The 14,479-nt window shown below is 37.3% G+C and overlaps 1 protein-coding gene across 2 annotated transcripts in view; it reads right to left on the bottom strand.

The window, feature by feature from the left end:
• Positions 1 to 14,479, bottom strand: part of GBE1 (1,4-alpha-glucan branching enzyme 1) — a 143,408-nt gene that overhangs the window by 49,792 nt on the left and 79,137 nt on the right. For both annotated transcript variants that reach the window (XM_032096931.1, XM_032096941.1), the window contains exons 8-10: positions 6,170 to 6,285; positions 5,306 to 5,433; positions 737 to 835 (exon numbers count right to left, since the gene is read on the bottom strand). In XM_032096931.1, coding sequence (XP_031952822.1) covers positions 737 to 835; positions 5,306 to 5,433; positions 6,170 to 6,285 — 343 coding nt within the window. The remainder of the gene's footprint in view (positions 1 to 736; positions 836 to 5,305; positions 5,434 to 6,169; positions 6,286 to 14,479) is intronic.

Below are 14,479 nucleotides of genomic sequence, written 5' to 3'. Positions count from 1 at the left end.
TGACAGCCCAAGGGATTTGGGTGTAATCTTCTAACTGAAAAACATTCTCTAAAACATCACTAGAAGCCTTTTCAGATCACTTGGGGTTTTATGCCTTTTCTTGTGACTCTCTATATGAAGGAAAAGGTGATATAAATCCTTATTGTAGTCAGAACTTACTAATATCTTATTGTTCTTCAGCATTTACAGATTTTTATTACTCTTTTTGTAACCCCCTGTACCAATTGCAAGTGTTTGTGTAATTCACTTAAGTCTACTTTGCTTAAACTTTCAGGCCTATCTATATTCAATGCCAATTTCTACATCTAGTGTCAGGAGGGTTTATTGCATGTTTTTGGAGTGATTCTTTATTGGGTATTTTTTATATTTATATGCATATAAACTTTTTTAAACTACCTGTTCACATTCAATATAGATTACACATTCTACAGCTGTTGCAAGATACAGATCATTTCGAAGAAATTGAGTTTATGTGTATTGTATGAAGAAAACAATTATCAGCTGGAATGCAAATCCCAGCTCCTGAACTTCCTCACCTGAAACCTACATAACATCTGACAGCTCTCATTTCAGCCTGTAATACCTGTGCTCAAGCCTGTCAGAATTTATTTCAATAGCACATTAACAGAAGAGAAAGCAAAACTTGTCAGAAGGGTTCAGAAGTGTTTATGTGTATGCACTGACAGAGAAACACCCCACTTGGAAGAGCACAATGTATTTCTTAGGAAGTTCTCACCTGTATCCACTTATCCGGAATGGCCATGGCAAGCCGATAATCAAAACCCCCTCCTCCCTCTGCGACAGGCCGACAGAGAGCTGGCATTCCAGAGACATCCTGAAACAGATCAAACACCCCACAACATAATTTCCACAGCACTGAAAATATTACTACTTATTTTCTACCCTGGAGTTACACTTGTATGTAAACACTGTATAAACAGCTTCACAGATTGACCTAGTTAAGGGAGAAAGTAATAAATTTAAATCAGTTATTACTACACCCAGATGTGCTGTTTGAACACAAAAGTTACAAAGAAAAGCATTATGACTTTTCTCACCAAATACTCTTCCTCAAAATATTTTAATCCAGTAGATATTTGAACGGGAAGAGTCCTCAGTAGATGCAGAGTTTGAAATAATTAGCTCTCTTGAGCTCCAAGCAATCAATAGAAAGTACAAAGTAGTCAACAAAAGACAAATTAAACCTTCATTTTGTTTATTGATATTTTGCATAAGGAATGACATAAAAAAAGGTTAAATATAAAGTACACTGAGGAAGAAAAATACAATCTCTGCTCTTTTCCCAAAACCAAACCTATTGATCCAGCTAGTCCTGGGAAGTGACATGCTCTTACTGCATAATTTTCCAGTTTCATATTGATGGAAGCTGACTATTCTTAAATTTGTAATTCCAAGTTCTCAAAATATTTATTTCACCATGTTGTTAGGCAGTTTTATCACACAGCATTCTTTTCTAAAGTTATCTGGACAGAAAATGCAAGTCTCCAATAATTTCAAAATATCCATCAGTACTCAATTTTATTAACTTTTGTGGGGAAATGGATTCTCACTGACAGTGGTTATGGATTAACAAACACCTCTCGCTTCTATACAAGAGACTTTATGGAATTAATACTGACTAGAAAAAAACAGGGCTTAATTAGGAAGCTCATTTTGATTTTCTGGATTCAGTCCAGTTTTCAATCCAGTTGCTGCACTGGAATAGTGAAAAAGATATTTACACATGAAGTCATACACATATACACATACAGGCATGCACAGACACTGACATAAGGGAGGAGACCAACCAGACCACCACAAAGCTCATGGATGGCATCCCAGGAGTGGAAGGCAGGGCTGCCATCCAGAGGGACTGGCTGGAGGAATCAATCAGCAGAAATGTCACCACAGAATGACACCGAGTTAAACCCGACCCTGGGATGGGCCTCATCCTGCATCCATACGGGCTGGGCCAGCCAGGCTGGGGAGCAGCTCTGCTGGGAAGGAAGGGCCTGGGGCTGTGGGCCAGCAGCAAGCCGAGCCTGAGCCAGCAGCTTGGCCTGGCCTGGCAGCAGGGATGGCCAGCACATCCCAGGCTGTGTGATCAGCAAAGCCAGGAGATCAAAGGAGGGCATTACCCCCTTCAGTCAGCAGCCATTGGATCACACAGAAAACTGCATCCACATTCCACACGCTGTAAAATATGAACAGTGAAGTGGAAATTCTTTACAAACTTTTAGTTGTGATAAAAAGTTCAATAACTCCTAAATCAGTCAGAAAGGATTGACACAGACTATTGGTCTCCAGGTTATACAGGACAAGATGATATGAAACAAAAGCCTTTTTCTGTGATGCCATGATGCCTACCTGGACTAGGTCCAAGTCTGAGATTTAAGCAGCTCCCATCTACATTAGTCACAATATTGAAAGCCAGATTTTTGGGAAGTAAAATTCCAAATTTAACAGTATTTATACCTATGTCTACAAATTTTCACTGGACACAACAACAACAAAAAAATCATAATTAGTTTGTTTAGTAGATCTTCCATCAAATGTACTTCTACCAGGAAACTTCCTAGCCTGGTAACTACAACCCATTACTGATCTTCCACATAGGGGGCCAATGAAGTGGCAACACATGATCCAAGGGAGATCAAAAAGTACTCCAGGGCCTTGGGGCAGTTGGTATGGGAAGCTGAGGCAGAAGCCCTATTCTCTATAACTCTAGTTGAAGGCAGCAACATTGAAAGAAGTAGATGGACTGAGTCTATTCATACATTGCTCTATGGCTGGTGTCACTGCCAAAATTTTGGGGTTTTTGACACTGGAATGGCCATAGCACCAGGCATGCTGGCCTCAGACAGGAATCACATTTCTCAGTGATGTCTGTATTGGAACCAGTTTAAGCGGGCCTGTGAGAGTCTCACGAGGTTTAACAAGACAAGTCCAAGGGACTGCAGCTGGGCAAACCCTGTTATCAATCCAGGCTGGGGATGAACAGATCCAGAGCAGCCCTGGGAGAAGGACTTGGGGGTGCTGGTGGGTGAGAGGCTGGACATGCCCCGGCCGTGTGCTCTGGGAGCCCAGAAACCCCCGTGTGCTGGGCTGCATCCAAAGCCCCGTGGGCAGCAGGGCAGGGAGGGGATTCTGCCCCTCTGCCCCGCTCTGCTGAGACCCCACCTGCAGTGCTGCATCCAGCTCTGGGGTCCCAGCACAGCAAGGACAGGGACCTGCTGGAGCCAGCCCAGAGGAGGGTCATGAAGATGGTAAGAGGGATGGAGCACCTCTGCTATGAGGAAAGGATGAGACAATTGGGATTATTCAGTCTGGGGGAAAACAAGGCTTTGTGGTGACCTAATTGTGGCCTTCCAGTCCCCGAAGGGAGCCCACAAGAACGACGGAGAAGACTCTTTGCAAGGGTTTGTAGTGACGGGACGAGGGGGAATGGTTTCAAATAGAAAAATAGCAGGTTTAGATTAAATATTAAGAAGAAATTCTTTACTGTGAGGGTGGTGAGGCACTGGCTCAGGTTGCCCTGAGAAATTGTGGCTGCCCCATCCCTGGAAGTGTTCAAGGCCAGGTTGGATGGGGCTCTGAGCAACCTGGCCTCGCAGAAGGTGTTCTCTGTTCATGGAAGGGAGTTGGAACTTGATGATCTTTAAGGTCCCTTCCAACCCAGGCCATTCTATGATATTGTGATTAAACAGCTAATTTCTAAGCATTTGTTCAGGCCAAGTTTGAAAAGAAATGCATGTCAAAATAGAAACCACAGTGTACTCTTTTTTTGCCTGTTTATATTTATAATACTTCAGGCATGATATAATTTTACTTAACATTTTTTTCTTCCCATTATAAAGAACTTTAATCACCGCTTTATTTAGAAGACCAAAATGAAAAATAAGTGTATACTCAGTAACACCTAAAAAATTAGCAATTACTAAGACAGTGAATATACAGAATATTAAAAAGCTGTAAAAATCATCAATTAATTACATTAATTAAGGAATTTATTATAATTAGTTATGGCTAGAGAAAAACATTTTTCTCACAGGGCACTGATTCTATAGGCAAGCTGACATTCTTCATTGCCTTTTGTAATTTTCAATTATGTCAATAGTTTCTCCTTCTGAAATTCTCTTTTAACCATGCAGCACATTGATCAATTCTATGATTCATGTAGCAACTTCCCGAGGCAGAAAATTATGTATTGAAAAAGAAGCAGCTCTCAACTTAAGCAGGAGAAACTGAAGACATATCTTATTAAAAAAAAGAACTCTTAGGCCAGGTAATACAAGACAACTAAACTCAGAATTTCTGTGGTAGGAATGCTTATAATCTAGGACTACCTAGAAAATTAACTGATTTAATTTCAAATAAGCCTACAGCTCAAAGAAACCACCTCAAGTTTGCTACTGATTGCTCCCCAAATGCTGTTTTGGTAGCTTGTCATGTAGCTCTTAGCAGTGGTTGTCTATAAAAACTTTACCGTAAGTAAGAAATTAATATAAGCAGTATTTTGTTTCCTAAAGATAGAGAACTCTAAAGCAACACAAACCCTTTTATTAGAAATCCATATAGTCCCTAATGATACCAGATCGATCCAACTTTTTCTTTTAAACAAAATGAATTATTTAAACATAATAACAGAAAAAATCCTCAATGTTTAAATGATTTTTCTTCTGGATAAACACAAAATATCAGTGAAAATATTAATAGAATTTTGAAAACTCTGCTGTCTCCTACTCTTAGAAGCTCCATGTCCCAGAAACATTTTTCAGTCAAAAAAATTGATCTCAATCAACTCAAATAATACAGTCTTATTTACTCCTTTAGAAACCTGGAGAAATTAATAATACATTTAAATTAGCCTATATATTCAACATTTATAAGTTTATTACATTTAATTTGAAGGGTAATTGTCAGATATACCAATATAATTCAAAATATGCAAAACATCGTTAGGGCTGTTAATCTTTAGTACTACAGAGCACTACTGACAAATGGTTACGATGCACAAGCAATAAACTAATAAAAACAATTCTCATTACAAGTTCAAGGCGATGAAGAGAAAAACAAGAAAAAGGAATTGCCACATTAATTAATAATCTATTAATGCAGAGAAAATTCCCAAAGTGCATATTCAGATCATTTTTCCCCACCAGGCAAAGTCTGTCCACTAATTAATATTTTTCAGCTCATGTCATTGCTTGAGTACCCAAAGTGTGACTTGATAATTAACAGGGAATTCACATCCTAAAGCAAAATAATCAATATTAATGTACTGAGGATGGCAAAATGATCTTACCTCTGCTATGGTTATGCATTCTGGGTGCAAGGAATTAATCATGTGATTGGCCAGCATCAGGTAACACAAAGCATCTTCATCCACATGCAGGCCAAAATACTCATTGTAATCTCCACTGAACCCTGTGCCTAATAAGACAAGGAGTTTTAAAAGCCACAGTCAAGCTTTTTTTAGAAAACACAGGTATTTTATACAATATTTCATTTTATAAGCACAAAACGTATTAATGATTTTCCATCTATCCTCATAGCAACAAAGCAAGATACTAGCAGATCTGGAATTTTTTGATCATTCACAGAATCTCCTGAGTTGGAAGAGACCCATCAGGATCACTGAGTCCAGCTCCTAGCCCTGCACAGGACCATCCCCAAGAACCACACCCTGTATCATTCAGGTGTTTCAGGAATCTTCTGAACCTGTTTGTGCCAGCTGTGCTGTGCTCCCATCCAACCATCCACTGTGGCACTCAAGTCACTCATCACACCAGTTTTGCTTATACCAATGATGTCACATCCCTGGGACTGAGCCAAAGCTTCAAGCTCCTCTTGTTTCCTCCTCATGCTGTGTGTGTTGGTACAGAAGAACTTCCAGTGTGGTTGGTTGTAGCCAACAACTTGTGGAGCAGATTGAGGGATATCCCTAGTGCTTATGTCCTCAAGTTTTGGGTGAGCCATCCCATTGCTCATCACTGGCAAGCCTGGTTTTGACCCTTTCCCCCTCCCATCTAGTTTCAAGCTCTGTTGATGAGCTAGCTCCTGTGCTAGCTCCTGTGCTAAACCCCTTTTTCCCCTCTGAGAAACAGCAAAATTTACAGCAACACAACTGCAAGGGGACTGCTGAGATCAGAGCAGATAAATTGCTTACCAATGCCGTGGTGGTGATACAACATAGACGTAACACCATCAAATCGGAATCCATCGAAGCGATAGTCTTCAATCCACATCCTCAAATTAGACAGAAGGAATCTCAAGACTTCCCAGCTGAAACAACATGAGCAGAGTTTACTAAGCTTTAAAAACCTTGGGATCAACTAGAGTTCCTTATACCATGTTCCCCACTTGCACATACGGTACTTGTACTATACATTTTACCATTTTAATGACTTCTTCCCTGTTTTTCATTAACCTTTTCCTAAAATGTTTGTCTTTAAGTCTTTGTCTTCTTATTGCACAAAATCTTAAGAACTGGAAATAGGAGGTTATAAAAACTGTCAGCTATCTACACAGACATCTAACAAGGTAGTGTCTGAACACATATACTGTATTTTACTACCCATACTTGCTGGTGTAATTTTCCTTTCCCTCTCTAAAGATGGGGAGAGATGTTATAGAAATGGAAATAAAATTTTAATAGGCAAGATTTTCTCCCCAAGATTTTATGGATTTACAGCAAATTTTAGGCATAGCTGCTGTCAGAAAGCTGCCTTTCTCAATTAATTACAAATCACATGTCACCAGTAGAGTACCAAATCACCTAATGTGTGGCAAATTTACACATTTGAAAAGTAAACCAAGGGGAAGTTGAGGAGAAATATTTTGAAATTCAGAACAGGAATGGGGTATGACACACACATACACAAAGCACAGAGATGAAATCAAAATATAAAGGAGGTTCTAAAGTGAGCAAGCACATGGAAACATTCATGAACAGAATCTGGTATTAAGGAACAAAATAGTTTCATGAACAGTTTTCCTACTATTCATCACCTCCTCTCCCAGGACACTGGTCTCTGTAGCTTCAAAAGATCCTCACATCTTGTTTCTACTGTTCACCCACCAAGACACAGCCCTCTCTGACACCTTCAGGTGCATCTCCTGCAAGCCACATCTTCAAAGAGCTCGCCCACCTCATTCATCCATCTCGTGATGTAGTGGAACTGGTTTTGCCCATGTCTTCAACACTTGCCAATGTGATGATTTCTCTCTAACCAATTTCCCAAGACAGCAGATCTATGACCCCGCTTCCTACCAAGTTTCTGTTCAGAGAAGAGCACCAGCCACACAGCAACATGCAGCGTTTCTCCAGCCACCTTCTGAGACAGAAGGGGTAACCTCGCACAAACCACATGACAATTTATGCAGGCATAAGGCAGTGAAGGGGACACTTCCTGTATCTCATTAAAAAGACATCAGAAACAGTAAATTCAGGAAGAGATTATGACACAAGGAATAAACTCAGTTTTGACAAAACAAATGTCCCACTTTCCTTCCTCCAAAGAACTTCCTCATATGAGGGATGCTTTAAGTCTTGAGTAAGTGGTATTACAGGAAAAGATGGGAGGCTATGGACACACTATAAAGTCAAATCCTGATCTCACTAAATAGCCGATTATTATTTGCTTCCATAGAGTTATAATATTTCTCCTTCTTTTTGCATGCACTGTAAAGAGATACACACTCGTGCATATAAACACAGAAATGTTACCAAATCAAAATCTCCAGATTTAGGAAATGTGAATCAGCTCACTGTGAATTCCCTCAGTTCAACACCTTTCCTGGGCATACATTACATAACAAGATTTTTTTTGTTGTTGTTCCATCTCTACACCCCCCTGCTTCAAATCATCCAATTCACAAGTTAACACTACACTAGGAAGATCTCAGGAGGTTGTCTCAAGAACCTTTCATATATTTATTATATCTCAGGTGAGATGGTTTGCAGCGAATGAACAAGATTGAGAATGCTCTGATATTGAAAGGGATAGAAAAGTATCAAAAGTCCTACAAACTGGCAAACCAGTCACAAAAAAGCAATTTTGTACAAATGTTTGCTGTATCTCTTTCTGACTCAGCATGAAATTCACAGAAAGCTATTTCCTGCAAGCCAAATACCATGAGAAAAAAGCACAGTATTTTAGCTAATAAAAATAGTATCTCACACAGAATTAAGATAATGCATGTACAAAGAGTACATTAATTACTACAAGCACCATCCAGACTTAAAAGTTATTTCTTCTCATTACAAACTGCTTGACTTTATAACCTCAAGGTCCTTAAGATGCTGAAGAGGATTTGTACATTTGTAAAACATACACAGGAGTCTCAAAATGGATAACAAATGTAATTTTTTCCACCATTGCTGGCACTGAAGATTGATTTTTGGGAAAAGATGGAGAACTAGTATGAAAATAAACTGTAATGACTTTTAGATGAAAAAGTGACTACAATAAGAACAAACAAGATGAATTTGTTGCACCAAAGTATTAGTTAGAAAATTGATGAGATCAAAAACCTGAGTAGGAGCAGCAGATGTTTTCCAAGCATCTGATTGCACATGGGAGAGAAAATCATAAATAAATAAATAAACAATCACATTAACTCTGATTTTAGTCTAAACTTGGAAAAATTCAGCTTTAGGACAATTTTTAGGAAATATATCAAGTACTAGCAACCAGATTGACTTTTAGAGAGATAACTACACAGCTCCAAAACATGAGCCAGAATAACAGTTTTTGAAACATGCAAATGACACAAACCATACAGAGGTTCATTTTTTCATCCAAGTCAATTTGTTCATTGGAGGAGCAATATTAGACATAGAAGTTGACTGAACAAATAACTTTGCAGAAAGCCAGCAGAGGCTAAAATTTAAGAGGCATAATTGTGATACATTCGCCACAGAAGCAGTAATTCAGGAGCATTTCTTGAACAGTACATTCTTGTATTTTACAGACAGATATGGAAACAGGATAGCACCCATTAAGAATGTAATTTCTTCTGGAAAAAAGCCGTATCTTAAATGATATCCTAAAAATCTCACATTTTTGCATATTACAAAATTGAGAAAGTTCTTTCCTTGCATGCATGATCAAAGAGAGGAAGGTTATACTGTATCATCATTAAGGAACAGAATGATTTACAGTGCAAGAAATCTAAGTAATTCAGGATTCACTCAGACATTCAAAACAAAGAAGGTCTTTGCAGAGAAGTATTACTGGATTTTTTTCCCAACCCATGGCGCCCATAGCTCACTTATTAAAAAAACAGATTTCTTGTTTGAAAAAGTGAAATGAGCACATCTACCTAGATGACCTGGTTTCATGAGGTGATGAGAAATTTAACAACTTTCCTATACTAGATCAGCAGAAAATCTGTGAAATTGCTTACAAGACACACTTATTATTTACTCTTTTCCTCTATACTAATAAAAAAGCAAAATAATGATTCACCAAAAGCATTTTAAATTCCAATCCATGATGAACATGAAATACTTAGATGCAAGTAATGCATTTAAACCAGTTAATTTTGTCACTATGGACAAAAAATAATATTGGCTGTGTCTAATACAGTTTGAAGATGTAATTCTTGAACCATATTAATGCCGACCTTCAGGAATTGCATTTATTACTATGTATTGGAGAGCTGCTGACCTTATAAGAATCTCAACTTTTATGATGATATACCTGTTTCAGTTCTTAGTGCTTAATTAACTTAACACATAGTAGCACTGAATTGCTAAAATACTATTTCTCAAACTACCCCCAAACATTTCGACAGCTACCTGGATTAAATTCAATCAAATATTGCTAAACAAAGAAATTAGAATTCAGTCTAATGAATACATTGCTAACTATAATGCTAACTTTCACTGAATCTGGTACAAGTTATTTTATGGCCAAAACATCTAGATCTGATAGAGAAGTGTTTTTCACCAATGCTTATGAGCACAGAGCAGTTTCCCTGTTACTTTGTTTGATTAAAGTTATACAAAAGGGTAACCAGTCTCGACCTATTTGGAAAATAACAACAGCAACAATAAATCCCTTTGAATTTCGACCTCCTTAATTTACCACAAGTAATTCCCTTCTGCCATCTACATAATATCATTGCCAAGATCCCCAGCCCTCTTTAGCCATAAGGGGTTGAGTAACTGAAGCAGTGCCCCAGTGCCTTTTTAAACCAAGGGACAATCCTGACTCACATCCCTACACTGCTCTCAACACCTGCACTCCAGTTATTGCAAACAGCATTCCATGGCAACATACTCATCTCTATCAGTCAACAGAATGAGATGAAGTCCTTAACAGACCAAAAGAATTTTTGTTTGGCAATCCAAACTGCTTTATGTCTCCAAAATGGACTGTGCAGACAACAAACAAAAGAGCTGTCCTCTTGGGGCGTATGATAACCTGGGAGCAAAAGAGGTCAGAACCAACATGCCATTTCCCCTATATCAGTCCCTAGAGGAGACAGAAGCAGCAAATTAACCTCTAAATCCAGGAAGAGAGTTTTATTCTTAGCCACAGAAATTGAGGATTTATTGATGCCAGCATAATTACAAAGCTGATAATATTACATAATTACAGACTATATCAAATAATTTACTGAAAGATTTAAAGTTTCCTCTAACAGTAAAAAATAATGGATACTTTTATCAACAGTTGTGGCAGAAGACATCTTTGCTTAAGCCTTAACATTCCATTCCCTGAATTTAAATGGAAAAGCTCAAAAGTATTTGAGAATTTCAAGGCCAGCATTCAGGAAAAAAAGTCCTTAATTATTTAAGTAGTATTATGAAAACGTCATGAGAACTCAAAGTGAAAGGACTATTTTCAAATTGGGAGGCATTTGTTCAGTAAAGATCTGAAGTTCTTTCACAAACTAAATCACACTGATTTCTCTTAGGCAAATGTTAGGAGTGGTAAATTAATTTAATTGGATGCAGGGTTGCACAATTATTTCTGTGCCTTTTTTGTGGGCAAAATTCCAATTCTCCATAAGCCACAGACAAATAGACATATTATATGCATAATATATAGAACCACAGAATGGGTTAGGTTGGACAAGATCTCCAAGATCATTGAGCATAACCATTAATAGCACTGTGTTCACTACTAAACCATGTCCCTATATGCGCCACATCCACACATTTTTAACATTGCCAGGGATGGTTCTTCCAGCACTTCCCTGGGCAGCCTGTTACACATGCTCACCCTTTCAGTGAAGACATTCTTCCTGATATATAATCTAAACTTCCCCTGGGGCAATGTGAGGCCATTTCCTCTCATCCTGTCGCTTGCTACCTGGGAGAAGAGACCAACCCCACCATGCTACACCCTCCTGTCAGGAAGTTGTAGAGAGCAGTAAGGTCTCCCCTGAACCTTCTTTTCTCCAAACAAAAGAGTCTGAGCTCCCTCAGCTTTTTTTCATAAGAGAAGCAGTTTGGCTCTATATGTGTATACATATATATATATATATATATATATATATATATAAAAATAGAAAAAATATATAACAATACTAATATATATTGCACATAACATACATTATGTACAATACATTTACACTTTTCTATTTAAAAATTCTAGTAAGCAGAACACTGGTTATTATGCAGCTGCTGTTTTGAGAGCAGACAAGAGAGCAGCTTCGAAGATGCAGAGGATTTTCCAGTTTAGTTAAAATTGTACTTCCAGACTGCCATACCAGAGAACAGCCTTTCTGGAACCATTAATCCTGATGCCCCATAAGTCCACTGCTATGTAGGGAGAAAGCACTTTTTTTCAATATGCTGTAAACAATATAATAGCAATATGCATTTATTAGACTTATAGACTCATATTCAGTAATTACTTTGGGAAAATGATTTCTTAGAAATAGACACATATTTTATTCAGACAGAACCAGTAGTTCTGAAGTGTTCATGAAAGTATTTTAACTTTTTCCCCCTCAAAATTCTACTTCCTCTTTTGGTACAAAGCAGTGCCATACAGCAAGGTGAAAGAATTTCCCAATTTTCAATTGCTTAGACATTTGATCATTCCTTGAAAAGACACATCATTTTAATTGTGCAGGCTGATTCTGCATCAAGTCTCTCTCATATTTTGCCAATGAATTAAAGAAGTTTATGAATATATTCACATGACTTTACTGAAATGCCATTTGCATAAAAAGAAATTTTCTCCTCAAATGAACTATAGACTATATAAGGGTTTAATATATCAAGTACACAGCAATGTCCTAGGCTTACATTTTTCTGGCTAGTCCTATCCACACTTGGTAGGAGTAAACTAATATCAAATAAAGCATTCAGTTATTTGCCCTATGAAATGGAAGCAATAATTCAAATACTACTCAGCAAAGGTTATGTCCTGCAAAATGTGAGTATAAGAACAGCCTTGGAGGCAGAGCAGGTAGGTACTTATTGTAATGAAATGTAATATTCTTGATGCTTTTTGCTCTGTGGGCTTCATCAGGTAAATAGAAAAGAAAAAAAAAAAGTAAGTACTGAAGACAATTACCTGCAGTTTTAACAGAGCCTGCAGGGCATACACATTTTAAAATAGAGAAAAGTATCAAAAGTAATATTACAAAACTCTTTTAAGTACTGATAAAGTGTACATGGATTTCAGCTATGATTTGGATAAATTAGCATTTGTCCTACTTATACTCTACCCAAGTAAATTATACACTAATAAAACAAAAATATTTGGGTTTATTTAAAATTCTATACTCCCAAAGTAACCTTCTTAGAAAATATTAAATTTGTTTGGTCATATAATCAACCCTGAAAATTAACAAACAAAACTTGCTGTTCTGCAAAATACAACTAAATCACAACTTTAAAGACATACTGTCAGAATTTGCATACAATTAAATGAAATTCATGATTTCCATAATTAAACTGAGATCTCAAACATTTCACAGTAGTTTACTGTTCAACACTGAGTTTGCTTTCAAAATAAGTCTAAATGTAGTGCAGAAATAGCTACAAACTATTACAGATCTGGTGACTTTTGATTTTAAATAGACCATTATCCTGAACTTTACCCAGAAAACAGCACCAGAGTTGAGATGGGGGCTGGTACAGAATCAAGTGTCAAGGGAGATTTAATTACTTTATTTTGAGGTGCTTTTTCTCCCCAGAAATAGTATGCTATTATGTATGTATAAGAATAGAAAACAATTATTCTCAACTTTCTTTATTCCCTTTGTACCAAAACAAAATTACACCCAAAATCAATTCATTCCATTAGCAGTGACAAAAATATTAACAACTTGGCAAATTGTTAACATCAGAACCATTTCAGAGAAGTCTGAAACAGTGCTTTCTATAAACCTAATTTCATTTTTTATTTTAAAATACTGGTTCCCTAATTTATGCTCAGATAGTGACTCCAAAGGGACACTGAGGGGGTGTCTGGTTCACACACAAAAATATTTAAAGCATTTGTATTTTTCCTGTACCTTCAAAATGAAAATACAAACTGGTTTAATTGGAATTCAGGTGCCTTTTTTTTTTTTTTTTCCTAATGCTAATGAATAGCAACAGGTATTTAAGAAGCCAAGAAGTAGAATTCTTCACAAAAGAGAACATTTTGAAAAATCCCCCCAAAAAAGCACTAGAGAAGTGAAACAAGACCAGACCTCTGCCCTTGAGAAAATTCCAGCATTAGTACAAACATATAATCAAATATCTGTTTTTCTAAAAGTTAGAGCCCACTGATGATTGAAAAGTCTTTTCTGTGCACAGATGATGGCAAATCAGAGTTGCTGCAGTGGTGTGAGGCTCAAGTTTATCTATACCATGATACCCTGTACAATACCTTATCAGTCTACCATTCAGTGTCCATATGCTACTACAGATTATTTTTTTAAAGTAATTACTTTTAAATTCCCAAAGCAAAACATTAATCCTCAAGCAACAAAGCATGTCAGCTGCTTTTTATGTTAACACAGCAAAATCAAAAGCCACAAGGAATAGTTATTATCACATAGAGAAGACTAAAAAAGGGGCAAACTTTTGCATTTTACCAGCATTTTACCATCGGCTTAGAACATATTATCTGAATATCCTTTTACTTGAGACCCTCAGAGACAGACACACTGAATCCCTGAAGACTTAGTTGCCTGTCTGTATTTTATTGACTAAAAGTCTATCCTTCCCTTCCTCCCAACTAGGCAGTTGGTAGCAACGCCAAATCTATAGAAGGATAAGAAAATTTTAAGATGAGTAAAAGTGTTCATTATCAGTCATCATGCAGTACAGACAACACAGGAAGCTTCTGAGATACTGACTCCACATCCTGAGTGGTGATCTACAGATTTCCAACCCTGGGGAAGCAGGGACTAAGGGAAGTTCACTTTTTATACTAATCTTAGCTAATACAAAGCTTAGATTACTTCCTCTCAAGATTCCAGATTTTATCCTCAACATGAGCAACTGCTCTGGATCCAG

The sequence above is a fragment of the Corvus moneduloides genome, chromosome 2 (assembly GCF_009650955.1).
Source record: "Corvus moneduloides isolate bCorMon1 chromosome 2, bCorMon1.pri, whole genome shotgun sequence".
Taxonomy (NCBI): domain Eukaryota; kingdom Metazoa; phylum Chordata; class Aves; order Passeriformes; family Corvidae; genus Corvus; species Corvus moneduloides.
This window is presented reverse-complemented; position numbering and strand designations above follow the sequence as displayed.